The 14,665-nt window shown below is 44.3% G+C and overlaps 1 protein-coding gene across 1 annotated transcript in view; it reads right to left on the bottom strand.

Annotated features, from left to right (window-relative positions):
* Positions 1–5,283: 5,283 nt before the first annotated feature.
* The window catches only part of LOC146035308 (histo-blood group ABO system transferase-like), a 31,614-nt gene continuing 22,232 nt past the window's right edge, over positions 5,284–14,665 (bottom strand). The window contains exons 6-8 of the mRNA XM_083158668.1: positions 13,087–13,122; positions 8,007–8,141; positions 5,284–6,431 (exon numbers count right to left, since the gene is read on the bottom strand). Of these exons, the coding sequence (XP_083014794.1) occupies positions 5,735–6,431; positions 8,007–8,141; positions 13,087–13,122 (868 nt within the window). The 3' untranslated portion in view covers positions 5,284–5,734. The remainder of the gene's footprint in view (positions 6,432–8,006; positions 8,142–13,086; positions 13,123–14,665) is intronic.

Raw genomic sequence — 14,665 nt, 5'->3', positions numbered from 1 at the left:
CGGCTGAATCTGGACATGGGTTTTTGAATGGAAACCCTCAACGCTTTCAGACTTACCTGGGAGTGGCCAAAGGCAGGAAGATTCGGTTACAGGTGCCAGTGTAGCAGCCTGGTGGTGGCAGTGAGTAATCTGACCATGGTGCAGTGGAAGGAGATGGTAATAGGTGGATACTGTCATCAACAGGAATGCCCTATACCTAATGAGTAATTGCAAAAGCCTGTGACTTTCAGGAACCAGTGGGTTCCTTTGGTAAATACACACCTAATTATGGCAAATAGGAAACATTGCATCATTTTGTAAGTAAAATAGAAATGCAAAGAATATTAACTCCCTGAGTGCCTCCGCGGTCACGTAGAATAGTCGGATGCTTTATGTGTACGAGATCGTAATCACATGCTAAGATACACCTGTGTTTTTGCAGAAACTGCTGCTGCCTCCAAAAAATGGCATCTGCCAGACAATATTGACATACAGTAAGTGGATTTGCGGTAATTTTTGCCCTAAACTTAGTCCTAACCATTCTAACACTAACTGCAGCCTTATCCTACCCATAACTATAACTGTAGTCTACCCTCGACCTTACCCTAACTGCTGCCAAAACCTAGACCTAATGCTATTTGCTACCTAACCCCAGTCCTAGTCCTAACTGCAGCTTAAACCTAACCGCAGCCTATACCTAACCATAACTGCAGCCTAACCCTAACCACATCCTAACCGCAGCCTTATCCTACCCATAACCATAACTGTTGGGCGCCCACTAAGCTATTTGCTTAGTTTTCTGTGTCCCCTCGCGGGGCTCGCTATGCTCGCCACGCTTCAGGCTTGGTGGCTCGCTGCACTCGCCACACTATATAAAATCAACTCCATGTCGACATGGATAGAGGGGGTATGAGCGTACTAACTATAGTGGGCGCCAGAGCAGGCCCTAGCCCAAATGACGCCCTAGGCAAGATTTTGGCTGGTGCCCCCTAGCACCGCCACTAGTTCCGTCTCTGACCCTGCTCCCCTTTCTCAGCACCATCAACCCTCATCATAGCAGTCCTACCCGCAATATTTTAAATAGAAACAGTGCACACATTCGGTGCACAGCCCAAACAGGGGTGTGTTCTTGCTGGGAAGGGGCATGGCCACACAAAAGTACCCCCAATTCAAATTATGCCACACAGTAGTGCAACGTTATTCACATTATATCATGCGATGGTGTTCCTTATTCACGTTACATCACACAGTATTACCACTTTACCTTATATACATTACTCCTCACATTATTCACATTATACCCTTAGAAAAAAATCCTGAGAAAATATTGTATTTTAAGCACCTCCATGGCCACACTGCAACCCAGCACAAAGCAGTGTGTGCTGGGCCGAGGAGAAGAACTGCAGCTACTGCTGTCACTTAAGGAGAGGGGGCCTGGGGCCCCCACTGGGCCCTTCCATCAGACTTTAGCCTGGGTAATTTGTGCCCCCTACCCCTTTCTCTCGGCACCCCTGAAAATACCACACAGTAATGCCCCCACATGACACACATTATTAATGTCCTTATAACCATAATGCCCCTTACACATTATGCCAACCTTTAGTAATGCCCTTCATACACATAATGACACACATAATGCCCCTTACACATATAGTATATTGCACATTATTAATGCCCTTATACACATCACACACATAATGCCCATTACACATATGTTGCACATTATTAATGCCCTTATACACATGACACACATAATGCATGTTAAACATATGTCGCACATTATTAATGCATTTATACATGACACACATAATGCCCCTTACCCATATGCCAAACACTATTGCACAACCAACCCACCTGCAGACAGCACTCTCACAGCCGCTAACACTGGGACCTCTGCCTCTGCTTGGATACAGATGTTTCCTCATCCATCTTGACTCAATAGGCCATGCAGCTCCTGGCCAGTTCTGCTAATGTTTAGTGCCTTTTTTTGCTCAAAATTCATCTTATTTGCATTGTTATGTGACCAACAAACAAAAGGAGCTTCCAATGATTAAAATGATATGCGGCATGCCTATATTCTGTATGCGACTGTGGCTGTACCTGCATACGACATGCTATGTTACAGTGATGTCCATGAATACACTATTTCATATGCAGATACAGCCTCACTCACACACAGAATATAGGCATGCTGCATATCATTTTAATCAGCAGAAGCTGCTGATGCCCCTAGGCATTCCAAATGCCCTAGGCAATTGCCTAGTTTGCCTATGCCTAAGGCCGGCTCTGGTGGGCGCCCAACTAACATATAAGTACCCTGTAGTCTACCCTCGACCTTACCCTAACTGCTGCCTAAACCTAGACCTAGTGCTAATTGCTACCTAATCCAATCCCTAGTCCTAACTGCAGTTTAAACCTAACCACAGCCTAACCCTGACTGCAGCCTAACCCTGACTGAAGCCTGACCCTGACTGCAGCCTAACCACAGCCTAACCCTGACTGCAGCCTAACCCTAACTGCAGCCTAACCCTGACTGCAGCCTAACCCTAACCACAGCCTAACCCTGACTGCAGCCTAACCCTAACTACAGCCTAACCCTGACAGCAGCCTAACCCTAACCGCAGCCTATACCTAGCCCTAACCGCAGCCTAACCCTAACCACATACTAACCCTAACCACAGACTAACCCTGACTGCAGCCTAACCCTAACCACAGCCTAACCATAGCCCTAACCCTTACCACAGTCTAATCCTAGCCTTAACCACTAACCATGGCCTAACCTTAGCCCTAACCCTAACTGCAGATTTGCCCAAACCCAGTAGCGCACGCAGGGGGAGTTTCCGAGCACCCAGAAACCCCCCCAGAAGTCTAAGGGCCCTAGGCTGAAAGCTGAGGGTCCCCTCTTTCCATGGGTACAAGAATTTTAAAAATCGGCCCTTGGGAACCGGAGATATATGACTTCAAAGCAGTGGTCCCCATCCAAGCCTGTTAATTGCTCTTCCCAGTCAGATATTTAAGGTTCCGTCTGACTTTGAGTTTTTCTGAGGGTATATTCCAAAAGCTGGGACTCTCCCCCTTTGATGGACACTAGTAGCTTGTCTCTACTGTTCCCAGAACCAGAGATATCAGCCTTCCAGCAGCTGGTTACTGCTCCAGCTCCACACACCTGGTATGTAGTTTTATATGCTCATTGGCAGATTGCTCTGCCTCCTGAACTCTGATCCAGTAGTCCCCAGTACTATTTGGTAGGTGGGATTCTCTAGTTTTTAATTCCATTACAATCTAAGAAATCTATTTCCGGGAACTGGAGATATCTGCAGTCAAGCAAGCTGTCCTCCCACCAGAAAATTATGAATAATCAGCCCACTCTACTATACACCCCTCCTCTGCATATTAAACATCCTCTACCACCCTGGAAGTTATGTATCAGGGCCCCTTCATTCAGTCCAATGCACCCTTCTCCCATCCCATCTCCCACCATCTGTGCAGTAAAGGGGTAATTAGTGAAAATTACTGATCCAGGCCCCACATGCTAAGCAGTTGATATAATACCCCCTACCACCTGCGGGACATCAAAGCTTCCCCCACCCTAACCGCTGGAGGATCGGTAGGGGCCCCAATACATTGCTATGCCCAGGGACCTACACTGCTGTTGATGCCCCTGTATGTATATGTATATATATATATATATATATATATATATATATATGTATGTATATATATATATATATATATATATATATATATATATGTATGTATGTATGCATGTATATATATATATATGTTTTTATTATTTATATATATTTGGTCTATCTATAATACTTTAACTGACCCGGCAAATACTGGGTCACCTAAGTGTCCATTTCCGTGCTTTGCTCCGCCCCTCTGGAAACCCCCTTCTGAAAATCCTGCGTTTGCCACTGAAACCCTAAACTGAACTGCAGCCTAACCTGTCGATTTAATAACTAATACTGACTCTTCCTCATTTTATGTACTGGCTTCTCCTCTTTTTGGTCTGAACTCTTCTTCCTTTTTTTGGTGGTCACATGGATTATTTAAATTTATATATATATATTTATATTAGCTATATTTGGGTTCACTCTCTGTACATATACAGTGCTAAATGCATCTATAAGACAGGATACAGAGAATTAATTAAAGAAGGACAGCGCTATGGGGGGTAATCTCCCCAGTGTGCCCCCCACCCCCAACCTAGATCTGCCACTGATACAAACCTGATTTCCACCATCATGCTTAAGCCGTCACACAGTGTATACACAAACTATTCACCACAACACCCAGCATAGCCTTGCAGCAAATGGGATACCTCTACATACTGTGCCTGCTCGTTAAATCATCTGCTGTGTGGCCTCCAATTTCACACCGCATTGTTTGCCAATACCTTGCAGTGACATGAGGCAATGGTGCTGTCGGTGCCGTTCATTACAGACTAGGGTATTTGACATGAAGAGCTGCAGAGCATTACCTAAGGTTATTTTACCAACTATATCACATTGCATGGTGGTTAGAGGGGAAGTGGTAATTTGTAAGCAGGTTTTAAAGGATAAAGCGGTTGAATTAGATGCCCTCGGCCCCCATAATCCACACCTGAATGCTACCACTGTAGTAGTCCTTGTGACCGGCTGCATAGGACACATATAAGGTCACCTAATGGCTGCAAAATTCAAGTCATACTTACCTACCCGCCCGTAATGGCTGGGAGGGTCCAGAAAATTGGCTCCCCCTTCTGGCCCCACAGAAGAGCAGGAAAGCCTTCCAAATTTAGCGGGGCCCCCACATCTGGCCCCACCCTCTGCCGGTCATATACCAACATTCACAGCTCTTTGGTGAGGGGGTGGGGATCCAATGATGCAAATCAAGTAATTTAGTTCCACCCCCTACCGGAAGAGCCGCGAATAACAACATTTACAGGAATGGGGAGGGGCTTAATGATGGCAAGCCCCGCCACCCGGAAAAGCTGCAGAGAGTCTACTCTTCGGGCTTCTCCCAGAGAGAATACGATAAATGTAGGCAAATATTATGGTGAGTACTTGCTGTATCATAACTTTGATGTAGTTTTTAAACATTTATACTTTGAATTCTATTGTTTTCTTACGTAATATTCACTTTAAACAAATGTTAATCTCATATTCCAGAAGCACATGAACTTTTACAGTGTTATAATTGATAACTCATATGCCTTTAATAAGAAACTTAAAATTTGAATATGCTGCATATAAGGTATTGTTCTTTAAAAGGTACAATTTTTATTTAGCAAGTAGTTTATGTCTCTACTATTGTCATTACATTCAGTGATTCGTGAATTACAATTTTCATAAAACATTACTAAGGATTCTCTATGATCTTATATGGGAGGAGGTCCATGGGTGGGGGAGGGGGGGGGGGGCACCACGAGTTACCACACCAAGTGACACCAACCCTAGCAATGCCACTATGCTAGACAGTTGTACACGATGTCACACAATTTGATTTCATCACAAATATGCCCACAATGGCCATTGATTCTGTTCGACCTATGGCCGGAACCCTAAGATGCCGGTTTCCTTGCACCCACCATGGCTCAGGAAACTTGCACTACCTTTTTTACTTGTGCAGCATACACCTATTTGCACCGCGTGTGCCACTGAGACAAGCGCACAAGACCACTGTTGAACTTTTGAACCAAGCAATTTTGGTTGAGCGAGTGGAACAATCATGAAACAAATGAGAGTTTTGTCCTCATTTTGTCCAGTTGTCACCGATTGCCACGGACCTTTCGATTATCTTTTTGAATAGTAATTAATCTCTTCTTCTGTACAACAGCTGAGTCTCCATCTCCATAATAGTGGTTCCATGCATATTCCGGAGAGAGGACTTTGGTTGGTTTGTGATAAAGGAAATATCTGTTTAAATAGCTCTCATCGTGCCAAAGAGCTTCAATATTATTTTCCTTGTCTGCCAGCATGGCGTGGTGGCAGTGGGCAGTCAACTTATAGATCCCCTCTACTGAACCTCCAAAATAGCAGCCTGTGTAGTAAAAATCCCCTTCATCATTAGGAATATAGCCGGCAGACTTTGGCCGCCGCTCATTGGTAAATTCTTTACGTGATGACATAAAGAAACCAGGATGAATAGTTCCAAACACTTCGCTTAAGATCTCAACTCCAACGTGATCGCTGAACTTCATGTCTACATCGGCACACACCAAATAGTCCACTTCATGGACGTAGCGTTCACGAGTATAGTCTCGAATAATCTGCATGCGCCTCATAGTGATGTCTTGCCATCTCTTGTATGCAGGGGCTTCCTGTATGATCAGTTGTCTCCGCTCCCCAAGTGTAATGTTGGGTATGTTATGGGGCTGATCAGTGAGTACATAGTAATTTACTGGGTGTCCCACCATGAAGAACTTCTCAGCTGTTTCTAGAAAATCTTGAATAAATTGAACATATCTGAAAAACATACAAAGTGAAGCGTTAGAAACAGATGGTCAGATAGAATTATTTAGGTTTAATTTGGGAAAAAGGAACCCCCCCATACATTATTTTATTTTGAATGTTACTGTATTGTGCCTGATTATTATTGTAGTGATTTAACACACATAAAGTTGGGACTGTGCTGTTATTAGCCTAATACTGTATCAATGTTGTGGTATAGATTTTTCTTTCAGATGGTTATAATGGCTTATAACCATCTACCCAATTCAGTAGTATAGTAGCTTAATTCCAGTTATTCCTGCCCGTTACCATATGTTATACAACAATACAATGAGTCCTGAGTCCGTTGTTCTATTGTACAAGGATTAGATGCCAATAATGACAGCATTATTATTATTATTATCCTAATCATCATGAATAATAATAATCAGAACAAGAACAAGAACTATCATCTATTATCAGCTTGAGGTTAATACAACAATAATAATAACAATAAGAAATGTATTTTCATCTTCATTTTGTAATTATTATTATTATTACTATTATTATTACCAATAGTGGTAGGAAGAAGAAGGATAAGAACAATGACTATCATCCATTATCATTTTATTATTAATAATAACATAATAACAATAATAATAACAATATTCATTTTATTACCTTCTTAATTTTGTTGTTGTTATTTTTATCAATAGTGGTAGGAAGAAGAAGAAGGAGAAGAACAAGAAAAACAAGAACTATCTATTATCATATTATTAATAAATTAAAAACTGTAGTAATAATAATAATAATTTTATTCGTATCTTCATTTTGTTGTTGTTATTATTATTATTATTATTATTATTATCATCATAAATATCATCATCATCATCAATAGTGGTAGGTAGCAGAAGAAGAAAAATAAGTATCATCTATTATCATCTTACTATTAAAAAATAATAATAATAATAATATAGTCATAATCTTGCTGTTGTTATTATTATTATTGTTATCATCATCATTTTATTTGAACTTAATAATAAACAATAACATCAAGATGATGGTGATGATGATAATGGTATACAACTACTAATAATATCTATAATAAAAATAATAATAGTAATACCAACAGCACCATTATTATTGTTGTAGTTATTATTATTATTATTATTATTAACAGTTTTTTATATAGCTCAGCATATTCCGTTGTGCTTTACAAAAGGATACAGCGATACAACAAACAATAAACATACAATACAATACAACATACAATAATACATCACATTATTATTATTATTATTATTACCACTACTACTACTATTATTCATGACTTACTTTTTAATAGCAAACACAGTGAGGCCGATTGTAGTTATTATTATTATTATTATTATTATTATTATTATTATTATTATTATTATTATTAACAACAGTTTTTTATATAGCTCAGCATATTCTGTTGTGCTTTACAAAAGGATACAGTGATACAACAAACAATAAACATACAATACAATACAATACAACATACAATAATACATTATTATTATTATTATTATTATTATTATTATTATTATTATTACTACTACTACTGTACTACTATTATTCATGACTTACTTTTTAATAGCAAACACAGTGAGGCCGATGCGGACACCTCTCCGATGGAATTGGGCATTCAGTATGTCTATGTTGAAGGTACCATCCCATACAATTGGGGCCAGCCAAGCAGTCATCACCAAGACATTGCTTCTCCTAGATAAGAGGGATTTCTGTCTTGTAAGTCATTAAACAAAAACTTGTCTTGCATTATCCAAATGGTTGAAACTTTTTACAAGAAGCCACAATTATGATACAAAAAAGGTGGCAAAAAAATGTCTGTACTGTACATGAAATCAATATAGTGATCCGTGCTAAGGCCTTTGCTGCCTATTTGTCCCTTTTATTCCCACAAAATGTTCACCCTCTCCTGTTACCTACTGACTTTATATCCATACTCATTGGCAGATTCAGGGGGTGGGGGGCACCCGGGCACGTGCCCCCTCTGTCATTTCATTTTAGCTGAGGACCAGGGCTTTCCAACGAGCCCAGCCCCGTGTCACTAGCCCCCCGGGAACCGGAGATATCGCCTGGCAAAACTGTAACGTTTTTCCCCATAGGATAATATGGGACCCGTTAATTCTGACCCCCACCTGGTTCCGATGGCTGCCAGCTCCCCCCTGGCATTACAGAAGCTTATGGTTGATCCCATTCAATTCCAAATCGCTGGGCCTTCAATATGATACTAGACTGGTCCATATCGGTCAATCGGTTCCAGAGATATTGCAGGTAAAGTGATTTTTTTATTTTTGAATTGTAATTTCATGGCTGTTCATGTTTTTGAGGGCAGATTACTCTGGAACCAAACGTTCCAGTTTCACTGGACCTAAATCATTTAAAGCCCACTCAAAAGTTCTTCAATATGATACTTGTCTCATGTAAATGGGTCAGTTGGTTCCGAAGATATAGCCGGTTAAATTAGATAACTGGTTTAAGGGTGGAGGGGTGGTTTTCACTCCCCCTCACACCAGAAAATGCAGGGATTAGGCTGGTGTAAAAGGGGCCAACCTGGGAATGCATTTTCTGGTGTGAGAGGGGTATTATTTAAAATAGCCAGAACCTGCAGTGCTCTAAATACAGCCAGGCTCTGCCACTGTCAGTGGCTATCACTCTGCCTGGCGGCGGCTGTTCCCCATTTACCGCGAACATGTATTCCCCCTTGGCAATGAGCATGTAATCCCATATAGCAACGAGCATGGAACCTCTGGCAATGAGCATGGAACCCTTGGCAATGAGCATGTAGATAAGCAGCACTTATGTAGCATAATTTTTAATAGGCATTATGGTTTTTGGCATAATACATAATGGACATAATGGTGTGTAACTTAATGTGTAATGGACATTATGGTGTAAATGTTTAATGCGTGCCTTTGGCGGACAATTGTCCCTGTTTATGAAGCGTATTGTGAATTTTGGCTTAATCTGTGTGGCATTATGTGAATTTTGGCTCAATCCATGTGGCATTATGTGAATTTTGGCTCAATCCGTGTGGCATTATGTGAATTTTGGCTCAATCCTTGTGGCATTATGTGAATTTTGGCTCAATCCGTATGGCATAATGTGAATTTTGGCGCAATCCGTGTGGCATTATGTGAATTTTTACACAATCCATATGGCATTATGTGAATTTTGGCTCAATCCGTGTGGCATTATGTGAATTTTGGCTCATTCCATTTGGCATCATGTGTAATGGGAAAGTGTAATGGGGTCTAGTATTTTGTTGCATAATGTGTAGAAGTTGTATATGAAGTGGTACACTACACTCAAGGACACGCCCCCTGTTGAGTGGCCACACACCCTTTTCCGGAGCGCGCCTTCGGCCCGCACACAATTACAACTTTCACTTTTGTCGCCATGGTGGGCCTGCATACTTTAAATGCCAGGGCCTATTTTTTAATACCATTCCCACCCTCTCTCTGCCGCTCTCTTAGCATGTACACTGGCACCACTAACACCACCCCTCCCCCACCCAAACCCTCTTTTATCATGGTGCCCCCCCCTGTCATTTTATCCTGGATCCGCCCCTGTCCATACTCATACTGTAGCTCTCCCTCCCCAAACCACACATTGATGCCCTTTCTGCCAGGCCGCCTTGCGAGGTCGATGTTCGTTCAGCACGTTGGATTAGTGCTGTCTGCTTGTGATCACACTGCACAATGTCTTCACTGAGTGCTGTGCTGCAGACTTACTTTAGGTTCTAATCTAATGCATAGTGTTTGGCACCAGGACACCCCCTGTAAGTTGGTGTGGATCCAGTGGCGTAACTATATAATTTGCGCCCCCCCCCCCCCCCGCCACACTTTTTTCGGCGCCCCCCTCTCCCTCCCCTCCCCTGCCCATACCTGACAGAGTGCCAGGCTGCATCTGCGGTCACTGTCCCGTCCAGTCTCTCTCGGCGCCGGCTCCTGCTGATAATGAAAAGTGACTCTTAGAAAATGGCTGCCAAAACTGTCTGCAATTTGGGGGCAGCCATTTTCTAAGTGTCAGTTTTTATTATCAGCAGGAGCTGGCACCGGGAGTGAGTGACGGGACAGTGACCGCAGATGCGGCCGGGCAGAGTAGACAGCAGCGCAGCAGGTAACTATAGCCCCGCAGCCCCCCCCCCCCCCCCCCGGCGCCCATAGTTACTCTGCGCCTCCCCGCCACGGCGGGGGCTGCGGAGGCATAGTAATTAGGTCAACAATCAATAGGTCGACCACTATCAATTGATTGCCAATAGGTCGACACATAAAAAAGGTCAAGAGGCTTTAGATGGACATTGACAAAAGGTTGACACAATCAAAAAGTCAACATGAAAAAAGACAACACAGGAAAAGGTTGACATGAGTTTTTCACTTTTTGTTGGTGTCTATGTTGAAATCTGCTGACATGTACTGAGTCCCCTCGCATGGCTCACTGCACGCACAATGCCTTGGGCACATGGGGTTGCTTATGCTCACTTGCAGTGGCGTAACTGATGAATTTGCGCCCCCCTGCCTAGGGTTAACAAACAAATTGCCCCCCCCCCCCCCTCCTTGCAGCCGGTACCTCCTGCCGCCGGCTGTCAGGACTCGAGTCCCGACTCTCCTGGCTCCTGCTGCTAATGAATATTAACACTCAGAAAATGACTGCCCACGTAAAGCAGACAGTTTTTGAGGATGCTAGAGGAGGCGGCGGCCTCCTCTAGCAAACTTTAAAAATGGTCTGCTGTATGAGTGTTACTTTTTAACACTTGCATGCCACCCTTTGGAGGTCGACCAGTGGTTCCCAACCCAGGTCCTCAAGTTCCCCCAACAGTTCACATTTTCCAGGTCACTTGGGGATCTTTAAAATGTGACAGTTGGTAGCATAGACTAAAGGTGCCCATACACGGTGCGATAGCAACCGTGCGTTTTGTACTAAATCGCATTGGATTGCATGCATGCGATTTGCATGCGATTTGCATGCGATTTACGTGCGATGCGATGCAATCAGAAAGCAGTACAAAAAGTATATGCGGCATATACTTTTTGTACTGTGCGATGCAATGCCCGTGGGAGTGCGCATCGGATCGCATTGTACTGTGCTATCACACAATGGCCATCACACATTTTGGGGGCCTTTACTACTTGTAGCATGAATTAATTATTTCATATACTCATCACACGATAGGACATAAGGCCCCATACACTACGCGATTTGGCCCCGATTTCAATCGATTCTGGAGGATTGAGGCGAGAAATTGTGTGAAATTGGCTAAATTGCGTAGGGTATGACATCTGATCTGATCTGATGCGCAGTCCAGTGCGCATCAGATCAGATCCAGATGTTGGATGGTCTGCACATAAGATAAATCATATGCAGACGTCTGGGGGAGCGGCAGGAGCAGGCTGGGAGTGGGGACCGGTCCGGGGGAGTGGCACGAGATGTAGTGGCAGGCAGGGAGTGGGGACCGCAGATCCAGAGCAGAGACCGGGGGCGCGGCAGTAGAATATAAAGAAATCCTATTCAAAAGACTGGGCAGCCGCTGATTGGCTGGGAACTCAGCCAATCAGCGGCCGCCCAGTCTTTTGAATAGGATGGTTTCTATTCTCCCGCTGCTCTGCGGCCCCACGGCGAGCAGAAGAATAGAAACCATCCTATTAAAAAGACTGGGCGGCCGCTGATTGGCTGAGCTCTCAGCCAATCAGCGGCCACCCAGTCTTTTAAATAGGATTTCTTTCTAATCTCCCGCTGCGCCCCCGGTCTCTGCTCTGCATCTGCGGTCCCCGCTCCCTGCCTGCCGCTACATCTCGTGCCGCTCCCCCGGTCCGGTCCCCACTCCCAGCCTGCTCCCCGGACTGGTCCCCACTCCCAGCCTACTCCTGCCGCCCCCCCCGCCCCCTCGGACCGGTCCCCGCTCCCATGGACCGTTAGCTCTCCTGCAGCTCCCCAGATTTTTACATGTGATAAATCGCATCCGATTTATCACATGTAAAAAATGGCACATCAAGTGCCAAATCTTATCAAGCTGCCGGGGAAGCTCAGGGGAAATCGGGGCTGACTTGTCCTTAGGACAATTCGCCAGGGGCGTAACTATAGCACCGCAGCCCCCGCGACCGCGGGGGGGCGCTGTGCATGTGCGGGCGCCGGGGGCTGCAGTGCTATAGTTACACCCCGCCGCCCCGCCGCCATCCCCCACAGTCTTACCTGTCAGTCTTCAGTACGCGCTGGTCCCGGCTCCCTTCTTCTGCTATGAGGACCACAACAAAATGTCCGCCCCCATGTAGCAGATAGTTCTCTAAAACTGTCTGCTGCATGGGGGCAGACATTTTGTGGTGGTCCTCATAGCAGAAGAAGGGAGCCGGGACCAGCGCGTAATGAGCGTAGCAAGGTAAGACTGGGGGGGATTGCATGGGCGGCGAGGCGGGGGTTGGTGCGGCGGGGAGGGTGGGCGGGCGGCGGTTGGTGCGGCGGGGAGGGTGGGCGGGCGGGTGTTGGTGCGGCGGGGTTCGTGGGTAGGTGGTGCGGCGGGGTGCGTGGGTGGGCGCCCTCCCTTTAACGGCGGGGGGCGCCCAAAAGCTAGTTACGCCACTGCAAGTCGCCATGGTGTATGGGGGCCTATACAGTACTGCATGCCTTACTTGGCTCTATAGAGACTCACGTGGGTTTCCGAACATCTGGCATCTCATACAACAGTCTAAAAAAGCAGATAATACTATGTTAGAACAGTTATGTTATTTGTTAGCATTCCATTATATCAGGAGGTAAATTTACTAAGATGGCAGTTTGATTGAAGATGGGATGTTGCTATAGGCAACCAATCAGATTCTATTTATTATCGTCTAGATATTGCTAGATAAATAAGAAGTGGAATCTGATGGTTGCGGGCCACTCTAATATTCTCTACTCCTCCCAAGAAGAAGCTCAGGAGGCAGATGCCCACAGCCCAATCTGCCCTTGCTTGAAGGCCCCTAGAAATGAGGGGTCCATGGGCAGCTGCCCATTACGCCCATACATTAAGGTGGCCCTGAATGTACCCTTAGCAGTGAGTACACACCTAATCTACATAAACACCAACATCATATTAACACTAACCCTAAACCTCCCCGCTAATGCCTAACTATAACCCCCATACCACGCACCTTACCCCCCCCCCCCCCCCAGCCTAACCCTTAATTTACCTGGCTGCGCCAGAAATTGAGGGACTCGGTACTGTCAAAATAGACAGGGCCCCAGGCCCCCTCTCCCCTTCCCTCCCCTTTCCCCCTGTGCTGTTTGAAGATGACCTTTCCCCTTGTAGACAGCGTCGCAGTCAGCACTCAGCTGCTCAACTCCCTGCTCTTCAGGACGGCGGCTGAGCAGCTCATCTTCAGGCTACTGTTCTGGCACTGTCCTCCACATGCCACTGAGACCACACTACAGACCTCCACATGCCACTCAGACCACACTACAGACCTCCACATGCCAGTTAAACAACAACACAGGGCTTAATATGCCACTTTGACCTTTTTTATGTCTACTGCAAATGCCTTCACAATTTTGATCTTCCCACAACCAATACTATATATATATATATATATATATATATATATATATATATATATATATATATATATATATATATATAGCTTCAGTTTGGAGGTGCGGCACTCGAGGCTTTGATAAAGAAGATGCAGTACAACGGATCAAGGTACAATGTTTCAATGCCTTTATTTAGGCATTTTCGTCAGGTATAAAAAACATCAAACCAATGCGTACATTTATACCCCACCGTGTGAACGTGATCCAGCGTGTCATCAAACGCTGGAAGATGACGTCAGACCAGAAGGGCTGCGTGCTACCATCACCATGGTTACAATAATAACATACAAATAACAAACAGACAGCGAACATGAACAATAGCTTTGACAGTGCTGATCAGATAACTATACAAAGTAACAAATCAATCATAGCAGCAAAGGTGAGTTCAGCAGCATATTCAAATTATCAACAGGAACAGTTCTGTCGACAGAGAATAAATCCAATATAAATATAATGTTTTTTGAAGCATGGTAAAAACACATAATGGATCGCAATATAAACATATCAAATCACTTAAAGGTCAAACAATCAAATAGACATTAAGCATACGATATCTCACTATGGGGTTTATTCTAGTTCATTCTTTCTTACAAAATCCTTCTTAGATGGACAAAACCATGTGCACTGCAGGGGGGCAGATGTAACATGTGCAGAGAGAA

The sequence above is a fragment of the Crinia signifera genome, chromosome 9, assembly GCF_055691185.1.
Source record: "Crinia signifera chromosome 9, ASM5569118v1, whole genome shotgun sequence".
NCBI classification, from domain to species: domain Eukaryota; kingdom Metazoa; phylum Chordata; class Amphibia; order Anura; family Myobatrachidae; genus Crinia; species Crinia signifera.
This window is presented reverse-complemented; position numbering and strand designations above follow the sequence as displayed.